The 20,209-nt window shown below is 44.7% G+C and overlaps 1 protein-coding gene across 1 annotated transcript in view; it reads right to left on the bottom strand.

Moving 5' to 3' along the window:
* Positions 1 to 5,304: 5,304 nt before the first annotated feature.
* dnaaf5 (dynein axonemal assembly factor 5) overlaps positions 5,305 to 20,209 on the bottom strand; it is a 49,620-nt gene continuing 34,715 nt past the window's right edge. The window contains exons 10-13 of the mRNA XM_079519855.1: positions 15,868 to 16,018; positions 11,307 to 11,463; positions 10,966 to 11,157; positions 5,305 to 6,208 (exon numbers count right to left, since the gene is read on the bottom strand). Of these exons, the coding sequence (XP_079375981.1) occupies positions 6,075 to 6,208; positions 10,966 to 11,157; positions 11,307 to 11,463; positions 15,868 to 16,018 (634 nt within the window). The 3' untranslated portion in view covers positions 5,305 to 6,074. The remainder of the gene's footprint in view (positions 6,209 to 10,965; positions 11,158 to 11,306; positions 11,464 to 15,867; positions 16,019 to 20,209) is intronic.

Here is a 20,209-nt window from a genome sequence, read left to right as displayed (position 1 = left end):
CATTATTATTATTATTATTATTATTATACAGTATATGGAGAATCAATCCCCCCCACAAAAAAAAGAAAGTTACTTGAGGGGCAGTTATGGGTAACCCAGTTACCCATAGCGCCCCTCAAAAAGGGTAGTTGACGATTTCTTTTTTACCCACATATCATTTGGTTTTGGTATGATCTTAATAATAATACAACTTTATTTGTATAGCACCTTTCATGACATGAAATGCAGTGCTTTACAGAGCAATAAAGAAAAAAGAAAAGCAAAAGTTAAATATAATAAATAACATAAAACAACATTAAAATAATATAAAAAAAGGCAGTGAATGAGGCAAAAACAGTGAGGACATGAATAACAACACAGAAAACAAAATAATCAACTAAAAGCAAGCCTGTGAGTCACCCTGATGAACCTTCCTCTCTTTGGCATTTCACTTCAGAAGTGCGATTACATTTGTTTGGTTGGTTGGTTCATGGTTTTTGCAAGGAGGTTCATTTGCAATGTGAGGCTTGAAGGCTTCAGAGCAGCTCGAGAGCTGGGGCGATTGAGGCCAAAATCTTTGTAGGATGTTTGGTCTTCATGGTATCCAGATGAGCAATATCCTCAATTCCTCATGTACTTCAGATCGACCATGGCCCTTTCCCAGAAACAGTCCCCACACAATTGGAAGTGAAAGTATAGGCTATGAAATTAACAAGGAATGCTGTGCTTTAAGATTTTTTCTTTTTTTATGGGGGCCAGTTTCGAATTGCAGCCGTCCGTAGGTGCCCTTTGAGAGCAGTTTTGAAGGAGTTAATGAATCGTGAATGTAACCTTACTGTAAACATTTAATGTGTGTCCTTGTATACTCTCCTACTGTATATTGTGAACTTGTGAATCAATACCGCCTCCATCTGGTGGACTCAGGTTAGACAGTATAGGTATGTGCCATGCCTGCTTTCAGTGTAAATGTGTTGCAGCTGTAAATGCAGCCAGATGGATGCAGCTCAGTGGTGCAAGTACAAATCACTGTAAATATGTTGCAGATTCTATGCAATCCCCTGAAATCCCCTGAAAAAAGGGAAGTTGAAGAGACGTACATGTTATGTTACATACTCCTTCCATTCACCATGCATATTCACGTGTGACATGATTGAACAAAAGAAAACAACAAAGAAAAAGAGATGTACGTGTCCCTGAACAAGACACAGCAGCAGATCAGCCAGCCTAGAGCCTATCACTTTTCAGTTTTCACTGGGTTTAAATTAGAATTAGGTGTTGCTTACATTAAAATATAGATTATATGCGTTCTATATGATATGATAGCTGTAAATGATGTTTACATAGATTTACCCTTTTATTTTACTATATCCTGTATTTCTGTCTCCCTTCACACATGGTTGACAAAGGTGTTCTGTATTAAGGCTAATCAAGGGATGTTCTATAATAGGCCAGAATTGAATAGTCAACTTGCACATACAGTACATACATACTTCACTTGCTCATACATATCAGCACTTCACTTTCAGACATACATACTTCACTTGCACATACTTGCATACACTTCGCATGCATGCATGCATGCATGCATGCGCACACTCACACACTCACACACACACACACACACACACACACACACACACACACACACACACACACACACACACACACACACACACACACACACACACACACACACACACACACACACACACACACACACACACTTAATATGTGCAATGCACCATTGGGCTGCAGTACCCGGCTGGCTTGATCCGATGGATTAACCTGAGGGAACCGAAACATCATGACCTCATCACATTTGTGATGATGGCTATGGCCATTTTTAGCCCAAGGAGTGTTTTTTGTGCAAAACTAATGCTTGCAGAAAACCTCCTAGTTTGTCACATGCTACTTAAAGCATAATGACATTTTGAAAAAGTTGCTGTAGGTTGTTAAGGTATGGTTAGGGTTAGGCGTAGTTTTACTGGGGTTAAGTTCAGGAATAGAGTTAGGTTTAGACATATAGTTTTACTAATGTTACGGTTAGGAATAAGGTTAGGTTTAACCGTTTAAGCATCATTTACTTAGGTTACTTTAGGAATACCAGGCAGAGCAGTTCCGCCGGCTGTACGCCCGGGGTGAGTTGGTAAATGTAAATGGGCGACTCATTTGGTATTCGGTACCAAAATCTGGCCAATAGCTAAAAACCAAATAACTATATGACGTTCATACTTGGTACATATTACCCATTGTACTTTCAACCCGTTTAGATTTGGGAGTAGATTGGAATTATTGCTGCAGTACCTCTGACTCACCCACCAGAGGCCACATATCGCTGTACATCACATGGTCTCAGTGAAAACAGTTGGAATTGAAAATGGGGCGGGTGTAAATGAGCAGTATTGCGGGTTAGGCTAGCAGCTTCCATGGGACATTTGCGGTCGTACTGGCTAAATATGGACTTAAAAAAATAAAATAATATCAAATATCATAGTTACAATAAAATTGAGTTGATGTGTTTTTTTTTGTTTTCTTTTAAGGGTAACTGTTGCGTTGCGGCAGTCCCTTGAAGTAACTCACCAAGCCCTCTGTGTCCCCACTGAGATGCTCTAAAGTTGGCAGAGGGAGAGTAGCACCCAGCATTACAATGAGTTATACATACAGTAGCTTCTATTACAAAAGCAGCCAAGACAGGAGCTGAACTTGACACATCTCCATGAAATTATGTCATTTATTCACAGTATTATTTATTTTAGTGGGAACACTGTTTTTGTTTATTTTTTTGTTTTTGTTTAGAGGACTATGGGCTGTATTTTGAGTGTCTTAAGTACCAGGTCTTATTACTTAACTTAAGACCTGGAGGCGTGGCCAATGCTGTTTAGCTATTTTGAGTGGCCAAACAGCATTGGCCACGCCTCCAGGTCTTAAGTTAAGTAATAAGACCTGGTACTTAAGACACTCAAAATACAGCCCTATATCTTATTTTCTCAGCTGCTGTTGGTAGCCATGGCTGCCAGTTCCCACCTGACGTTGTGTGGGAGTTCTGAATGCTCCAGACCGTACTGAATAACTGCTAGATTGCATAATGTCTTCAGGCTAGGACTGAAGTCTAAGACATACAGGTCATCAGGGGTGTTGTCTGCTCCAACGAGGATGATACGATCTCCCACCATGCAACAGCACATATCCTTCATCCTATGTGGGTGTTTCCCCTTGGGCTCAACCTTCTTCCAGGAGAATGTCTCTGGACTGAATTTCCACATATCATTGAAGTTCTGGCTCCAGTTGAGTCCTCCAAATATGTACAGCTCTCCATTGTAGGTAAAGGCTGAATGATCTTTGTGTCCATCTGAAAGAATCTGTAAAGGTGTGTTCAGCAACTGGTTGGTCTCTGTGTCAAACACTCTGAGGTTGCTGTAATGGTCCCCACCATAGCCCCCAAATATAAACATCTTTGTCCCGATGATGGTGGCAGAGTGATGTGATGAAGCAGTTGGTGGAGTTCCTCTGGTGTTAATTAAAGCCCAGACCATTGTGTTGGTGTCCAACTTGTACATATCATTGGTGTATTTTTTCCACAGGTTGTATCCTCCATGAATATACATAGACATCCTCAAGACACAGGCTGAGTGGTTCCTCCTCCCCTCTGGAACAGTCCCAGAAACCTGTGGTTTGAACCATCTGTGGGTGTCGACATCAAATGCATGAAGCACATTCTTCTTCACGAAGTACTTCTTCCCGTGGTATTTATACCCTCCCCAGATGTAGACAGTATCGACTATCAGTACAGCTGTGTAGCCCTTACGCATGGAGGGAACCTCAAAGTGACGTTCTCCTGTTTCATGTGTCACAGGGGTCAACTTCCTCCAGAATAAAGACACCGTGTTGAAGATGTGTACTTCAATGTGATCTCTTTTCGCCAGGTTTATGTCTCCTCCAAAGCAGTACATCTCGTGTCCGACCACCACAGCAGCCGGGCTTGAAGTAGAGACCTCTCTAATGGACACCCGATGGTCTGTGTCATGCCCCATTTTTCCCAGATCTCTCCACTCTCGGCGGACAGGAGGCCGAGCCACTGACCTCCGGGGAGCCGTGGACGCCGTGCCGCCCGTGCGAGCACGGGACAGGCGGTCTTTCCCATGTCCACCTTCCAGACGTATCGTCCAGTGAAACATTTCACACAGCAGCACCACCACCATTCAATTGTTGACAACTGATTTACAGATTAAGCGTTTCTTTCCCTGTGTTTTGCGGATCCGAAAGTAGTAGGCTATCACTAGCTGTCAGCCTGGAGCCTGCGGAAAACGGTTAAAATCGACCCGAAATATTCGGCAGCAATGACTGACATAAAGTGAGGTAGATAGTCTTACACAACGATATTTGCCCGAAAAAACATACCAGTTTGCAAACAACTTAACTTGTGTGCCAGGTTGGTAAGTCGCTAACTGATGTTTAGTGTATCGGACCATTCTTTTTAAAGAACAATTACACGGTTGTGATGTCATTGCATGATTACGTCATATTGTAGGATAGCTAATAATGGTGTCACGACTCAAGCCAAACTTCTTGAAGCGTCTGAGTCCATTCGACTGTGGTGGCTTTTACGACCACCACAGTCGTGTGTGCCTCCCATTTCAGTTCCTCATGTATGTTCAGTTCACCCCCAAATTCCTCCCTCTCCACCACATCGCTGTTGATGGTAACAGGAGGTTTTGGGCCTGTGACAGACAGGCTCCATATATGGGCATACAAGGGATACAGGCAGACAGATCTCTCCATATATGTGTTATAACAACGGATATGATGGTTTTTGCATAACGGGATGGGCCATACATTCCTGATTTCGATTGTTCCCAACTTGCATTGTTCCCAAGTAGGCCGGTGCCCGACGGCACAGGTCTTGAGAATATAACTTCTAACAAAGTATTGAGATTGGATTGGAATTAGTGTGTGGGTGGACAGGTAGGCTATGTTTCCAGAATCATGGTATGCAGCATGAATGAACCATTTTGTTAAGTATGAGTATTACTTTTTCAAACATTGTTTAGAAGTGTTATAAAAAAAATAAGATTGTGAGATTATTCATCCCTGTGGAGAAATGCAGACCTGTCGTAGCATCAAATAAATATAGGCTAGATTTTTAGGCCTATAATTGAGTGGTGCTAATAACTGCTCCAATGTGTGGCTTTGTGTGTATGTCCACCCTGTGACTTCATGTTTTCATGAGAGTGCCGGAATGTGTTGCATTCAAGTCAATGGCAAAATAAACGTGTGTGAGTGTTCTTTGTAATTCATAACACAAAAGACAAGCAAAACACAACCCAACACAGTTAAAGCAATTTACTCATACAAATCTTCCCAAAATAATTAGCAGTCCAAAATAATAAGTATTAAAACAATGCAGTGAAGGAAAAGAAAAGAAAAAGTAATATATTCATAAGAATGTACACATTTTAGTTGTAGAACAAATGGGAATAAGGCAACAATTTTGGGACACAGAACAGTACAGTATATCTAGATGATTTAAAGGTCCCGTAACGACACAGCATACGGTATGTCATCTTTAATGAATACATGCTGGACCATTGTCGTGCAAAGATCTGTCCCATCATAATGCAGTGCACTTTGCATTTGACTGTTCACAAGCACTACTGGTCCACATACAGTAGGTGATGTTTTGCCTCTGAGGCACAGAGTTCCAGTTGTTGTGTGTTACAATGAGCGAGTCACTGGGGAGAGTCAGAGTTGATGTGTTACAATGAGCGAGTCACTGGGGAGAGTCAGAGTTGATGTGTTACAATGAGCGAGTCACTGGGGAGAGTCAGAGTTGATGTGTTACAATGAGCGAGTCACTGGGGAGAGTCAGAGTTGATGTGTTACAATGAGCGAGTCACTGGGGAGAGTCAGAGTTGATGTGTTACAATGAGCGAGTCACTGGGGAGAGTCAGAGTTGATGTGTTACAATGAGCGAGTCACTGGGGAGAGTCAGAGTTGATGTGTTACAATGCGCGAGTCACTGGGGAGAGTCAGAGTTGATGTGTTACAATGAGCGAGTCACTGGGGAGAGTCAGAGTTGATGTGTTACAATGAGCGAGTCACTGGGGAGAGTCAGAGTTGATGTGTTGGAGCAGTTGGTCACAGTAGACAGGGCTGCGCTGTTTGTCCCTCACCGCTTCCACTTCCTTCTTCAGCAGAGCCGGGCAGACTGAACTGCCCGTCTTCAGCACCTCTGAGAGAGAGAGAGAGAGAGAGAGAGAGAGAGAGAAAGAGAGAGTCATAGTGTTAAAGTAGGTAGTGAGAAATGCCACATCCTCAATGTATTTCAACTTCTGTAGTCGGCATTGAATGATATTTGTGACAGAGGTCACAAGATCTGAAAATATTTATTTCTCACTTGTACTGTAACATACATACGGTATCTACTCTTAAGGCTTTTCTAGGGCTTTAAGGTGCATGTGGTCCAGTTTCTCTTAAAAGGCGCCAGGGGTCCAATTCTGCTTTTTTCTTAAAGCCATTGGGGGGATCCAGTTCTGCTTTCTTTCAGAGCTGATTGAAATCTATCAGCATGTTGCGTTCAATAAAAATGCTGTATACATTGTAACAAAAAAATCAAGTACTCACCCTACAGCTTAAGCCAAGGTAAGGGTTAGCCACAGACTATACTGTAAATGCTCTGGCCAAATGCAGTGTTGACATACAGCCATCAGGCCACCAGAGTTAAATGACAAACTATATCAACTCAGATGTGCACATGCTATAACCTCCCACCAGGTGGCGATACGTCCCTTTCAGATTTGTATCCAGTTTCCAACAGCAGGGGCAAATTGCAGAGCTTCAATGGTATCCAGTTACATGAACTGGTGTCAACGGCAAATGCTCAGGAAACCACATTGAATGAGAACAGCTCCAGTGGTGACACCCCTGTCACTCTGGATGCGTTCCCTCACGTAAACTCATCATCTGATACTTGGCGGAATGCGCCTTTGTTCCTCAAAAGAAGTGGAGGGGATTTCTTTCCGTCTTTTTCACCAGTTGTGTACACTGTCCTGTCTTGCAGTGGGAAGTGGGGAAATGTCGGGGAGGCATCATGGGAACAAAGGAGAACAATGACGACTTGTGAGCAGGGGGATCTGCTCGTGCCAACCTTAAGTGTGTGCATGTGTGTGAGCGTGTGAGCAGGTAGCAGACGCTAGCTCTGCCAAGGACTGTGGGATTACCAGAAGAGAAGAGAACTGGGGGGGGGGGGGGGGTTGCTGTCCGTCATGCTGTCATGAATGCTGCAGACGTCCAGCCACTTCACACAGATATGCTTTTGAAATCCAAGATCCATAAGAATGGGATTGAGAATAGAAGGAACAAAGATGGAGAGATAAAAAGAAAGAGATGAGGGCGAGGGGGGGGGGGGGGGGGGGGTGGCTTCAAACGGAGTCATGCATGAGAGTGCCGTAATGTGTTGAGATCTGTGTCCGCAGCGTTACGAGTGGATGATCACTCAGCAGCACAATGTGAGCCCGTCTCATTTTCCTCCGGGAGACTCCAGAGCATCTCCTCTCTCCACACACAGTTCTTTACCCTAAGTGAGACTGAGAACGAATACTAGAAACTAAAGAAAAGAAAAGAGAAAAGAAAGTCTCTTTGTTTCCATTCCAGATATCACTCAAAGCTCTCGTATGTGGGAAATCCGCGGATCATGTGTATTTCAGCTTGATGTTTGGAATCTGTACCAGAGCTGGCGCGGCCCGGCGTCACTGGGCCCAAAAGGAAGGCTTTTGGAGACAGTTCTGCACGCTCAGCGAGGTGAAAGGGAAAAGGTTAAAAAACAAAATCACACCCGTGTGAACTGAGTGGTGCAAGGTCTTATATAGCCTGATCAGCTGTGGTCTGACGTAATGTCAGTGACCATAGTAACCGTGCTCATTCTTTTGGGCCCCACGTACAGGTACACACAAACACAGATACAAACAAAGCTGGTTGTTGGAGTGGTTTGCACCACTCAAAAGAAAAGGATGTTGATGAAAACCAGGACAGATTAGCATTTTCCAGAGATTTGATGGGACAGGTGTCCTGGTTTGTCAAGATGTTGCTTCAAACCCAGACATCTGGTTGGCTTAAAGACACACACACATGAACGCACGCACACGCACACGCACACGCACACACACACACACACACACACACACACACACACACACAGTATGTGTATTTTAGTGACGGTTGGTTCATGTAGTAGATTTATATCCCTGTTCTTAATTCCATCTTCTGTAGTCAAGGCTACACCCTTAACAACTACCGGTTATGAAAAAAGAAGATGAAGAAAAGGAACGTATTATTCTTGGATGGGGTTCAAAAGCACTCTCGCCTGGTATGGAAGCTATTGCTGCATCTGGCGAGTGTGAGAATCCTGTGCTTCTCTCTCTCGTCTCCCCGCATGAAGATGAGAGATACCGGACCTGGCGGGGCCTCCCGGTCTCTGGCCAAGGCATCAGCGCTCACCTGCCTCCTGTCAAAGGTAATGACAACTAACATCCATGCGAGTGGGAGAAAGTGAAAGTCCAGAGGGACTCAGAACCCCCCCCACCACCACCATCACCCCTGACCTATACAGTGGGAGAAAGTGAAAGTCCAGAGGGACTCAGAACCCCCCCCACCACCACCACCATGACCCCTGACCTCTACAAAGAGGGTCAGACTTTCCACGGGCGCATGAATAAAAACACAGCCACTGAAGTTATACGGATCGTTGAGATCGTTGAGAAAACACCGGGCGGGCCAGAGGAGGAGGAACAAGAGGAAGTGAGGAAGAGGAAGGGAGGCGGATAAAAGACAGGGGGATTATGTGGGATGGGTGCGTGGAGAAATGCCGTCTCCATGTGGTTGCGATTAACGGGAGACGGGAGACGGGGGGCTGAGATGTTCTGAAGAGGGAGACGGGGACATGAGGCTCACGTTAGCCCCACTGTGAGCCCTCAATGCTAGGTGTGCTGGCAGAGGAGAGAGGGGGAAGTGGTGTTGAGTGGAGGGCACCTGTATGCGAGTGTGCGTGTGTGTGTGTGTGTGTGTGGTGTGTGTGGTGTGTGTGCGTGCGTTCCTGAGGCCTACTGTGACACACACACACACACACACACACACACACACACACACACACACACACACACACACACACACACACCCCCGTCCCCCCCCCCGTCCCCGTCCCTGGATGTTTCACTCCCTAGCACCCCCGGCCCTTGACAGACTACCTTTGGCAGGGGGCTTCGTCTGAGCTGCTGTTGATGATAAATCGAGTGGAAAAGGAGGATAATGCAGAGCCTTTGAAATGAAGGGTGTGTGTGTTGGCAGCATGCCAGGGCAACGAGATGGTTTTGGATTATGGCAGGGGGTTCCCCCATAATGCCTCTCATCCCATGTGCGAGCGCCTCTGATCACAGCGAGACTCTGGTGTCATCATCACCTCATATTCACCATCATCGCCCTCTCCACTATCTCTACCAGCATGATATGAGTATCGGAATAATGAATGGTATCACACAGCACATCATCAAACGCACGCACGCACGCACGCACGCACGCACGCACGCACGCACGCACGCACGCACGCACGCACGCACGCACGCACGCACGCACGCACGCACGCACGCACGCACGCACGCACGCACGTGTGCTTATCTGGAGTGGTATCAACGTCCCGTCACGATCACCCATTAAGAGACTCGTTAAAAATGAATTAAAGACCACCTAGAGAATAACAAGGTTTTATCCAGGTTGTAGTTATTATGATGATTAACAGTGAGCATGAGCTTACACCAGACACAAAGGGTCAGTGGTTTAAAATCCCTCCCCGTTTTTTTATCTATAGTACAGCATTCCACAGGCACAGTTTTCCAATGAGCATCAGATGCTCATTGAACTCACAGTCCTGCTGTATGAAGCCCTGGGTAGAACACAGGAGAAGGTAATACCAGAGGGGGAACTGCCCACAGATCCGAAGTCCCGTTAGTCCGAACATGCATTAAGGTTGGCGAACATGCACTGCTCCCGTGCTTGCTTCTGACTAATGACACGGCACCACCAGAGGTTAGCAAAGCAAAGCAAAGTTACTATATTTACCCAGGGTAACTGGACTAAGCATTAGATACTTGTTTACAGCCAGGCCCTGCTCATAGAACATTTCATGGTAGTGGTTCAATGCCTTGCTCAAGGGCACTTCAGCGGTGGTAATTTTAACATGCCGGTCCGGGGATACGAACTGGCGACCTTCCGGTATCAAGACCGCTCCGCAAACCATTCGGCCACCGCTGCCACTAGGTTGGTGTGAGGGGAGTGAATCTTTGTTGTATCATTTTTGCATGTTTAATTTGCTGCGTTTGCCTTCACACTGGCTGTGTCAAACTGTGTTTGCACTCTTCACACACAGGCAGACCGACAAATACAGATATCTCCATGTGGGACACAGACAGTTAAAATGGGTGCTATGAAAAGTTGACAACGGGTATTATTAGGTTTCCAAGTTGCATCGTTCCCAAGTAGGCCAGAGGCCGACGGGCACGTACAGGTCTAGTAGTGTTAAATCGCGATACTTCCTCCCACGATATATTGTATCGTCCTCCCAATATCGTTATATTGATTAGTTAGTAGTAATAGTAGTAGCCAACTTGTGGCAGACAAGTTGCCTCCTCCAAATAGTGTTTTGCTGTTTGGAGGAGGCAAGATTCATCTTATAAGATTTTGGAATAAATACATAATTCTTTTATAGTTCTTTTTTCATTTTCACTCACGGATATCGTTGAGGAAATTTCTTGCAATATATTGAATATTGCAATATCGCAATGTATCGAATATCATGATATTATCATTATGGAGGGCCTAATATCACCACAGATATCGTATCGTGAGGTACCCATGTCGTCCCACCCCTAGTGTCAAAGCTATGAACGCTCCAACCTAATCTCGAGGTTGCAAGTTAGAACCCCTGGCCCCAAGTCTCACCCAGCACTCGTTCCTGTGTGGCGGCGTCAGGGTCGTCCAGATGCAGGAGGAGCTGCTGGAACAGAAGCTCCAGGTGCAGCCTGTAGAGCTGGGGGTTGTAGTCTTTACTCAGGCTGGACAGCCACAGGTCCAGGGTCCGCAGAGCCACGGCACGCACCTCCTCACTGCTGTCGTCAAGGCGCTTCAGCACGTCTGTGGACCGTGGTGTAAAGTAACTACTGTAAGTACATTTACTTCAGTACAATTTTGTGGTATTTGTACTTTACTTAAGTGTTTCCAATGTCCAATACTTTTACTTCTACTCCACTACATCTCAGCGACAAATAGTCTTACTGCTCTACCTGGGTAGATCTTGTTGAGGGCATCAGGATGCAGACTAGGTCCTATCAGTTTGAGCATGGTGAAGAGGGAGCGACAGGCGAGCAGTCTGGCCATCTGAGAGTCTTCCTCCAGGGCAGACAGCACCTGCGGAGTCAGCTTCTCTTCCAAGCACACCAACTGCAGACACAGTTTGAGCAGCAGGTTTGTCCAAATTCCTTTTTAAGACCTTTTTAAGATTTGTATTGTAATCACTGGCCTGCTGTTTGTTACAGTGATCACTTCAATTGGGACAGTTTTATTCTTCATTTTGGATCAAACTGGGCAGATTGGGCCTCATGCGCCAATAAGTTCCTAACTTTTCCTCTTACATTTCTTCCTAAGTGAATTCCTAAGAGAAGTCCCGTCAGATTCATGAAACGTTCTTAACCCCCTTATGGCCAGTGACGTATTATGCGTATTGATATCAATAAATCCATCATGGCCATTTGACATATTGACGTAATCATTTAATCCCCTGTAATCGGGAGCTTAATATAACAAAATGTAGCAACTTTTAGCTTGTTTGGCTAACGGCCGATGTAATCTACCTAAAACCGGCCGAAATCCGCACGTGCACGGTCGATCACGCACGCGTGTGATCGCGCATGCATCGCTGCGTAAAATGCGATATTTTGGGCTTGATTAGAGCTTAATTTGACTTAGTTATTAAAATAAACAATGATCGCTTAGCATTCCGGACATCTGATAGTGCTGCTTAAACCGGAAGTGGCATCGCCAGATTCGCTCTATTTGGTCCAAATCGGCACAATGGTGACGCTACCGCCACCATCAGGACTGAGTGTCTACTATAGGATTGCCGTGTGAGAATGAAATGGAGTGTGTATATCACGGATTTTTCTATTGGCATTAAAATGACAAATTAAACATATGAATAGTGCAGGCAGAAGGCACAATCCACTGTTTAATTAGGCTGGCCATAAGCCAGTTAAGTAGGCAGAATTGTTCGTAAGCATGTTCTTATGATGATGAATCCAAATCCTCGTAACTTGAAGGGGTGTGCCAGTTCATTCAAATTATCATAGGTAGACGCCCCAAATATCCTAATTAGCATCCTAATTACCATAGGGAACCGCCCCACCAATCCCATATAAGGCATTGGGAATTCACTTTCCTACCTGTGTTTTACCCAGGTGGGTGTTTTTTGCATGACTCCATGGCCTTGCCTGCAGTCACACCTGTGTGTGATTTCAGCACACAGAAATCACAGGACCAGGACCTCATACACAGAAATAAAGTTGAGTGAAGTCAAGAATACCTAAACTAAAGTCTAAATATGGTGGAACACCAGACTCCAAACATTAAAAAGCAATAGTACTGTGGTGTGGAGGTACTGAAGTGAACAGAAATGTTCATATTTTCAATATTTCAATATTCATGAATGTATTTTATTATTTATCTCACAATAGTCAACTTTCACCACTAGAAATCAATGTAAATTTGATTGATTTCACTGGAGGGTGCATGGATATGGAGGGGCTTTAAGGCAGCAACTGCTTGGTATGTACTGGTATATGGTGAGGAAATAGGGGTGTTGAGGGTGATATCGTGGTGCAAGGGGTGGGATAGGGGGGCTTGCAGGTAGGAAGCTTACAGGAAAATGGAGGTGGTGGCTGTTGGTATACGGGGTGGGGGTGTATCAGGGGGGGATGATGGCGGGTGGGGTGGGGGTTATGTGGTGGGTATGGTGTGTTTGTTTGGGTTGGGTTGTAAACTCTAAACCAGTGGTTCTCAAACATTTTCATGTCAAGGACCCCCAAATTGACATGCATTCTGCAGACCCCCATATGAAAATATTTTCTGCTAGGGAAATGTTTTGAAGATTTATCAAAATGTTTCGAAAATAGACTATCTACAAGCTCAAAATGGGCAGTAATGGGACACGTTTGTGAGCTTGTAGATTGGCTATTTTCAAAGTATAAAATGGGATTAAAGTGGTAAAATGTTCCATATTTTGCTGTGGACTGCCTGGAACTTCCTCAAGGACCCTTTGAGGTCCTCAGACCAAACTTTGAGCATCATGCAGAGGGCGCTGTTTTTCCTTTATGTTTTCAGATTGCATTTAAGAACAAAAAAGGCACCCTAAGAGTGCTCCACAGTGTGCGTAGATTCTGTTCTTACCTACGAACAAATCACAGCTAAGAAAACATTGAGGGATCCCAAAACCTTCTTAAAAACTTCCTAAGTGGGTCTAAGAACAAACTTCCTCTTAAGAACTTCTTAAGAACGGTTGGCGCATGAGGCCCATTGAGTATAGAGGGTGCGTAGAGTTATGGTATGGCAGCTTTAACCCATTAAAACCGAGAAAGGATCTGTGTCATGTTAGATTTTAATCACTTTAAAGTAATATTTTGTACTTTGGCTATTCAAAAATAGCAGATATACAAGCTCCTAGCATGCCACTTCGTGTCACTTCTAGGAACTTGTAGATCTGCTTTAAAAAGGATTTGTGCAAATCTTTCAAGATATATCTTTTAAAGCGAACATTTTTAACTCAAATCTTTGCTTCTGGGGGTCCCTGGAACAAAACATTTCTACGGCCAAATTAAAACATATTGGGTGTCCTTGACATGAAAAGGTTTCGAGCACCACTGATATAGCAACATATTCTGTTGTAGAATCAGCCTTGGGTCTTTTTTACTTGGATCACAGAACGGTAATGTTCACTAATGTTTCAATGTTGACAGACAGTGGCCTAACTGTGCAGTTATTAACATGGAGAGCTTGGAAAACAAAGCCTGAAATACCAGTGGGATGCAGAACAGTAAATCTGTGTGTTTTGGAAGTTGACACTTTTATGAATGTGTGGGTTTGGCAGATGCTTGTTAGGACGGGACTCATGGTCAGTTTGTAGAAAAACACAATGTGTGACTTCAGCTGTCTGTCAGTGACGGACATTCATCACAGCAGAAGATGACAAAACACAGGAAATGGACAAACAGGGTGAAGCCGTGCATGTCGTCAAGTCTGGATGTGTTGCGGAGGTGATGGTTAAAACCGCTGTCATGCTACAGTATCTGTTTGCTATCGTAACTGTGCAGGCAAAACATAAAAAAGGAGCCAGGAGTGAGAGACGGAAAGAGGGTTTGGCAGAGAGGTGAGCATTACATCAGTGACAATCTGAGGGTGCCAAGTGTAAGTGGAGCAGCTAATTGTTTTAACAGGAAGGAGTTGGGGAACAATGTCCCACTGACACAGACTATTTAATTCACCTTGGGAAATACTTTCTAACTCTCAGGCAGACACGCACGCGCATGCAAGCATGCACAAACCCACACGCACCCTTGTGTTCTTAGTGTGGTTGCCCATAGGCAGTAATTGCACCTATTATATAGTATAGTATCTTGAATGTATCTTATATTTATATTGGGTTAGGGTTATTGCCTAGCTATAAACACTTCCCTTAGATTTTGAATTGAACTTGAATTGGTGTATTCGTACACGGCATGCACACTGCAAGACTTTGACTGTTAAAGGTGTGGCAATCTGTTCTGACCGGTCACATCGCAAGGACAACACACAGCAATCTGTTCTGACCGGTCACATCGCAAGGACAACACACAGCAATCTGTTCTGACCGGTCTCCTCGCAAGGACAACACACAACAAGGTCAGAGGGCGTGTGTGTGTGTGACTGTGTGTGATTGGTCACAATGTGTCCAGATGATAGCTGCTAGTTCAACACACAAGCACGGTGCAGCATAAAGGAAGCATTGTTCCATGGTGGGGACAAAGGTATGTGAACCCGCTCGCCCCTGTATACACCTGCTGCCCGGCTCTGGCCAACTCTTGCGGCCAAGGGGGGGCGGGACGGGACGGGGGGGACAGTATATTTGACTAAATGGCCTCGCGGGACCATCTATGTAGATGTGAAATGGACTAAACAGAGGGAGAGTTTGAGGTAAATGTCATCTCCTGTAGGGTTAGTGGAACGCCCCATGACCACTTCCCTTCTTTTACAGCCGACGTACGTACTGTCAAACGCTTCTGCAGACAAAAGGTTGAACATGTGCGCCTTCTCCGAGGGAGCTTATGCTGAACGGGTGCTTTCCGACACAGTGCTGTTGTCGTCTTTGACCCACTACGCTGTGTGTGTTGCATGGATCCCTCTGTGTGTGTTTATGAGTGCCAGTGTTAAAGTGTTTGTGTGAGTGAGTATGGACCTGTTAAAGTGTTTGTGTGAGTGAGTATGGACCTGTTAAAGTGTTTGTGTGAGTGAGTATGGACCTATTAAAGTGTTTGTGTGAGTGAGTATGGTATGGACCTGTTAAAGTGTTTGTGTGAGTGAGTATGGTATGGACCTGTTAAAGTGTTTGTGTGAGTGAGTATAGACCTGTTAAAGTGTTTGTGTGAGTGAGTATGTACCTGTTAAAGTGTTTGTGTGAGTGAGTATAGACCTGTTAAAGTGTTTGTGTGAGTGAGTATAGACCTGTTAAAGTGTTTGTGTGAGTGAGTATGGACCTGTTAAAGTGTTTGTGTGAGTGAGTATGGACCTGTTAAAGTGTTTGTGTGAGTGAGTATGGACCTGTCCGGGCGTGATGGCCCCTCCATGCAGCGTTGCTAGCAGACAGCTGAGGGCCGAGGTGCGGATGGCTGCAGAAGTGCGGCCTGCATGCCACACTAGGTTAGGGAGCAGCACCTCACGTAGAAACCTCTCTGACTCAGTGCTGAAACACCTAGAGAGAGAGACAGAGAGAGAGAGACAGAGACAAAGAGAGACGGTGAGGGAGAGACAGAAAGAGACAAATATTCATGTGTCGATCTCGGCCGATGCCGGAGTTTTGAATCCGATCTCAAATCTGGAATTGTCCTATAGCCCATAACCAATGTTTTGGCTGTAAATTTGTCAAAAAGTGCACAAATCAAAACATTTCGCTGCAAATATTGATTACCGCTATATTGATTCACGTCACAACAGATGAATATTTCTGAAGACTTGAAGTTTTTTGCCTTTAAACCTTTTACGACATGCCCAAAAGAGGAACACCAGGGGCGCGTTCGGAAATACCACACCGGACGCACTCGCCTATTAGTTTGCATTGCACAGTGAGCTCAGTGCGCTATTTCCGAACATGCCCCAGGTTGAAAGAGGTTAAAGATCATGACACATCAGCTGCATACATTGCTGACACCGATACTGCCAAAAAAAGGCAAATAATTGTCCGATATATTGGCTAGACTAATATATCGGTCTGGCTCTAGTCATCTGGTTTGCTGCATGGTATTTTAAGATCTCACAGAAGTCCAATATAAACGGTGTCAGTGCTGAAGCTGCAGCTTGGCAGGTGATAAATGAGTCATCCTCAGTGACTGATGAGGATCGTCGGGGGACGTAATGAAGGGACCGCATGGACCCACATGACTTCACCTCACAGCAAACCGTCCAACTGGTGGCTGATGAGGCTGAGGGGAGAGAGACAGACGCTCCTTTATCTCTCTCTCTCTCCTGACAGAGTAATGTAAAGAACAAAGCATCTGGATGTGCTTCGACCGCTACACTTTTCCACGCCGACTTAGGCCGAACTGACAAGCAATCGTGCGCCACCAGAACGCGCGCTGCCGCATGCGTCCGCGTCGTTGCAAACGTCGCGGCTCTCGTCGATTCCACTGCTATAATTATAACTATTCTGACATTTGATTAACTTCAATTTGTAGTTTACATAACTACTAGTAACCGTGAAAGACCACCACTTAAAACGAATCAGTAGAGTACGTTGTATGTTAAACCCTTCCATCAGAGTAACTGATACATGAGTTCAATGAAAATGCTGTATATTAACCAGAACTAAAGAACTCAGTTAACCCAGCTTAACCCTGAAGGGACGCAAGGGTTCACGTGGTTAGGCCCGGTTTTATACTCTGTCGTATGATGGTGTTGCATGGTGAGAATAGCTGACCTACAACACATTGCATCGCGATGCATTAATTGTAAATCTGATATTTTTGACAATTTATTTTACATTGAAATTTCACCTAGAAACAGGGATGCCACTGTCAGGTTCAAAGTGGTTAAATGTGGCTTTGGAATTAATTTGCCAATAGGGGGAGCCGACGTCCCAACAATACAACTTGTTTGTTCCATTTCTCCCATTTGGTCAGTGGTGGAACAAGTACTCACGTTTGTTAGTAAAAGTATCAATACTGCAATGTAGAACTACTCCGAAAGTCCGGAATTCAAAATGTACTTGAGTAAAAGTACAAAAGTATTGGCATCAAAAAAAGTATTGGCATCAAAATGTACTTAAAGTACCAAAAGTACAAAGTACTCACTTTGCAGAATGTGCAATTTCAAGTGCGACGCATCGTGAGCTTGTAGATCGGCCATTTTCAAATGCCCAAAATATATATAGGGCTGAAGTATTTAATGTATGTTTTGTAATAATAATCAAAGTATCTGTTCAAATAAATGTAGTGGAGTAAAAGTACAATATTTGTCTCTGAGACATAGTGGCGTAGAAGTTAAAGTATTGGAAATTGGAAATACTCTAGTAAAATACAAATACCCCAAAGTTTTACTTAACCCATTTTGGGCGGGAACCCCTTTTGGTGTTAGCATTATGTTATGCTTTAGCTATTGAAAAATAGCAGATCTACAAGCTCATAGCGCGCCACCGAGTGGCGCGCTACGAGCTTGTAGATCTGCTATTTTTGAAAAATCGAAGAACCACTGACATAGAAACATAGCTTTTTCAGGAAACTGTCAGGATGTAGAAGACATTTTTAGAATCTGATCTCAGGTCAAAATGGGTTAAGTAAATGTACTTATATACTTTCCACCACTGCATAATGGTTGTGGATAGCTCCTTACAAATAATGCCAAGACATAAAGAGACACGTGTGTCCACATCTGAGTGACCATGTCCAAGGCAAAGAGACACGTGTGTCCACATCTGAGTGACCATGTCCATGTGCCAGCTGTATGCCGAGGTAACCACATTCATCCTGGCATCCACATTTTGGGCATTCTTTTATAGAATTTCAGTAGTAACAAAAGTTACAAAACTCTCTACAGGCTCACAACAACGTGTCGTGAAGTGAGCTTGTCGTGAGCGGCTACTTTTGCTATTTGTCGTACAACGAAGTACAGTATTATGGATTCAAAGCAATGGAATGTCCCAACCCACCCACCCACACGCACGCACACACACACATACGCATGCACGCACGCACAAAGCTTACCTCATCCACCGCGCGTGAGAGGGAAATGTAGATTTTTACCTGCCACGGGTTGCAGGCTGTATTCCCCATCTCTCACATATCACATTCCTTCTACTTACATTTCACAGTCGCCTTTTAATCTCAGCTAGGAAATCCACATGAAACAGCCATATTATGTTTATACGTGTGTGTGTGTGTGTGTGTGTGTGTGTGTGTGTGTGTATGTGTGTGTGTGTGTGTGTGTGTATATGTGTGCGCGTGCGTGATGAAAGGGACCCATTCGAACACAATCTTGCTTTCCCTTTCTCCTTGTTCCAACAGCTGAGCTGTCATTATGTCATTTGGGATGGCAGAACAAAGAGCAGAGCGTTTTCTGTAGAACTATCATTGTACCTTTTGATGAATTCCTGTTCTGTCTATAGAAGTGTCTATTTGTACGTCTCTAAATGTTTTGATGATTTGAACATGGTGGACCCTGTTGGAAACAAGTGTAATGCTTAATTGGGTCGTCCACTCACAGTTAACAGCCTTTGTATTGAGTTTGTGCTTGAAATGTACTGTAATTCTGCAAACTGTTAATAAATTCTTCAATCAATCAATCAAAACCCTTGATGACATACTGTAGTGTGTGTGTGTGAGTGTGTGTGTGTGTGTGGGCTGCAATCTGCACGAGAGAGAGACATAAATCACAAGCCAGTGACATATGAATGGGAATATGAATGTATACCGCTGCCTAACTCCCCCACACATGACTCCAAGTGCTGGTTTGAAGTCTTCTGAAACGTGAAATAGGATTTCTGACTCCTGATGGCGTCCTGTTATGTTATGATCAGAGAAGATATGACTGGCATATGAAAGGAGCAGTTAGCAGCGTAGGTGGCCATGATGTTCGTTGGGACAGTGGCAGGGCATTGTTATAGTCAAAGTGCTCACGTATGCATGAAATGAACTGACACTTGAAAAGAAAGTTCTTCTTACAAAATTTCCCTTTTTTTTGGGGGGGGGGGGGGGGGGGGGCTTCATTACCCATTGTTTGGTGTGTCATGTCACCTCTTGTCTCGTTTCAACTGATGTCATGCGGTGATGAGGTTTTTGAGCGGTGCTTCATGTGTCCTTAAGTGTCTATGCATGTCTGTTTGGGTATGAGCTGCAATACCGCTGGATGACCTAAATTGGCACTGTTGAGCAGCCTACAGGCCCATTCACACTGAGCACTTAACTATAACAATAAAAGTATAACTAACAATAAAAGTGTACCGTACAGTACAGTTCTTTTTTGACCTTTTTTCTTTTTTTTTGACTGACGGAGCCAACTGCTGCATGCGAGCACAGACAACCGCTGGAGCACAGCGCATGGCCTTGGGACTGAACGCATTCCTGCAGGTTAGAGCGGGTTGGGGGGGGGGTTACATAGTCGAGGAGGGCTCTGGGTGGAGGCTGTGTAGTACCGGAGGTGGAGGAGAGGAAGAGGAGGGCTCTGGGTGGAGGGTGGAGGGTGTGTAGTACCGGAGGTGGAGGAGAGGAAAAGGAGGGCTCTGGGTGGAGGGTGTGTAGTACTGGAGGTGGAGGAGAGGAAGAGGAGGGCTCTGGGTGGAGGGTGTGTAGTACTGGAGGTGGAGGAGAGGAAGAGGAGGGCTCTGGGTGGAGGGTGGAGGGTGTGTAGTACTGAAGGTGGAGGAGAGGAAGAGGAGGGCTCTGGGTGGAGGGTG

The sequence above is a fragment of the Electrona antarctica genome (genome assembly GCF_951216825.1).
Source record: "Electrona antarctica genome assembly, chromosome: 14".
NCBI lineage: Eukaryota > Metazoa > Chordata > Actinopteri > Myctophiformes > Myctophidae > Electrona > Electrona antarctica.
The sequence above is the reverse complement of the archived record's forward strand: the minus strand, read 5'-3'. Positions and strand labels throughout refer to the sequence as shown.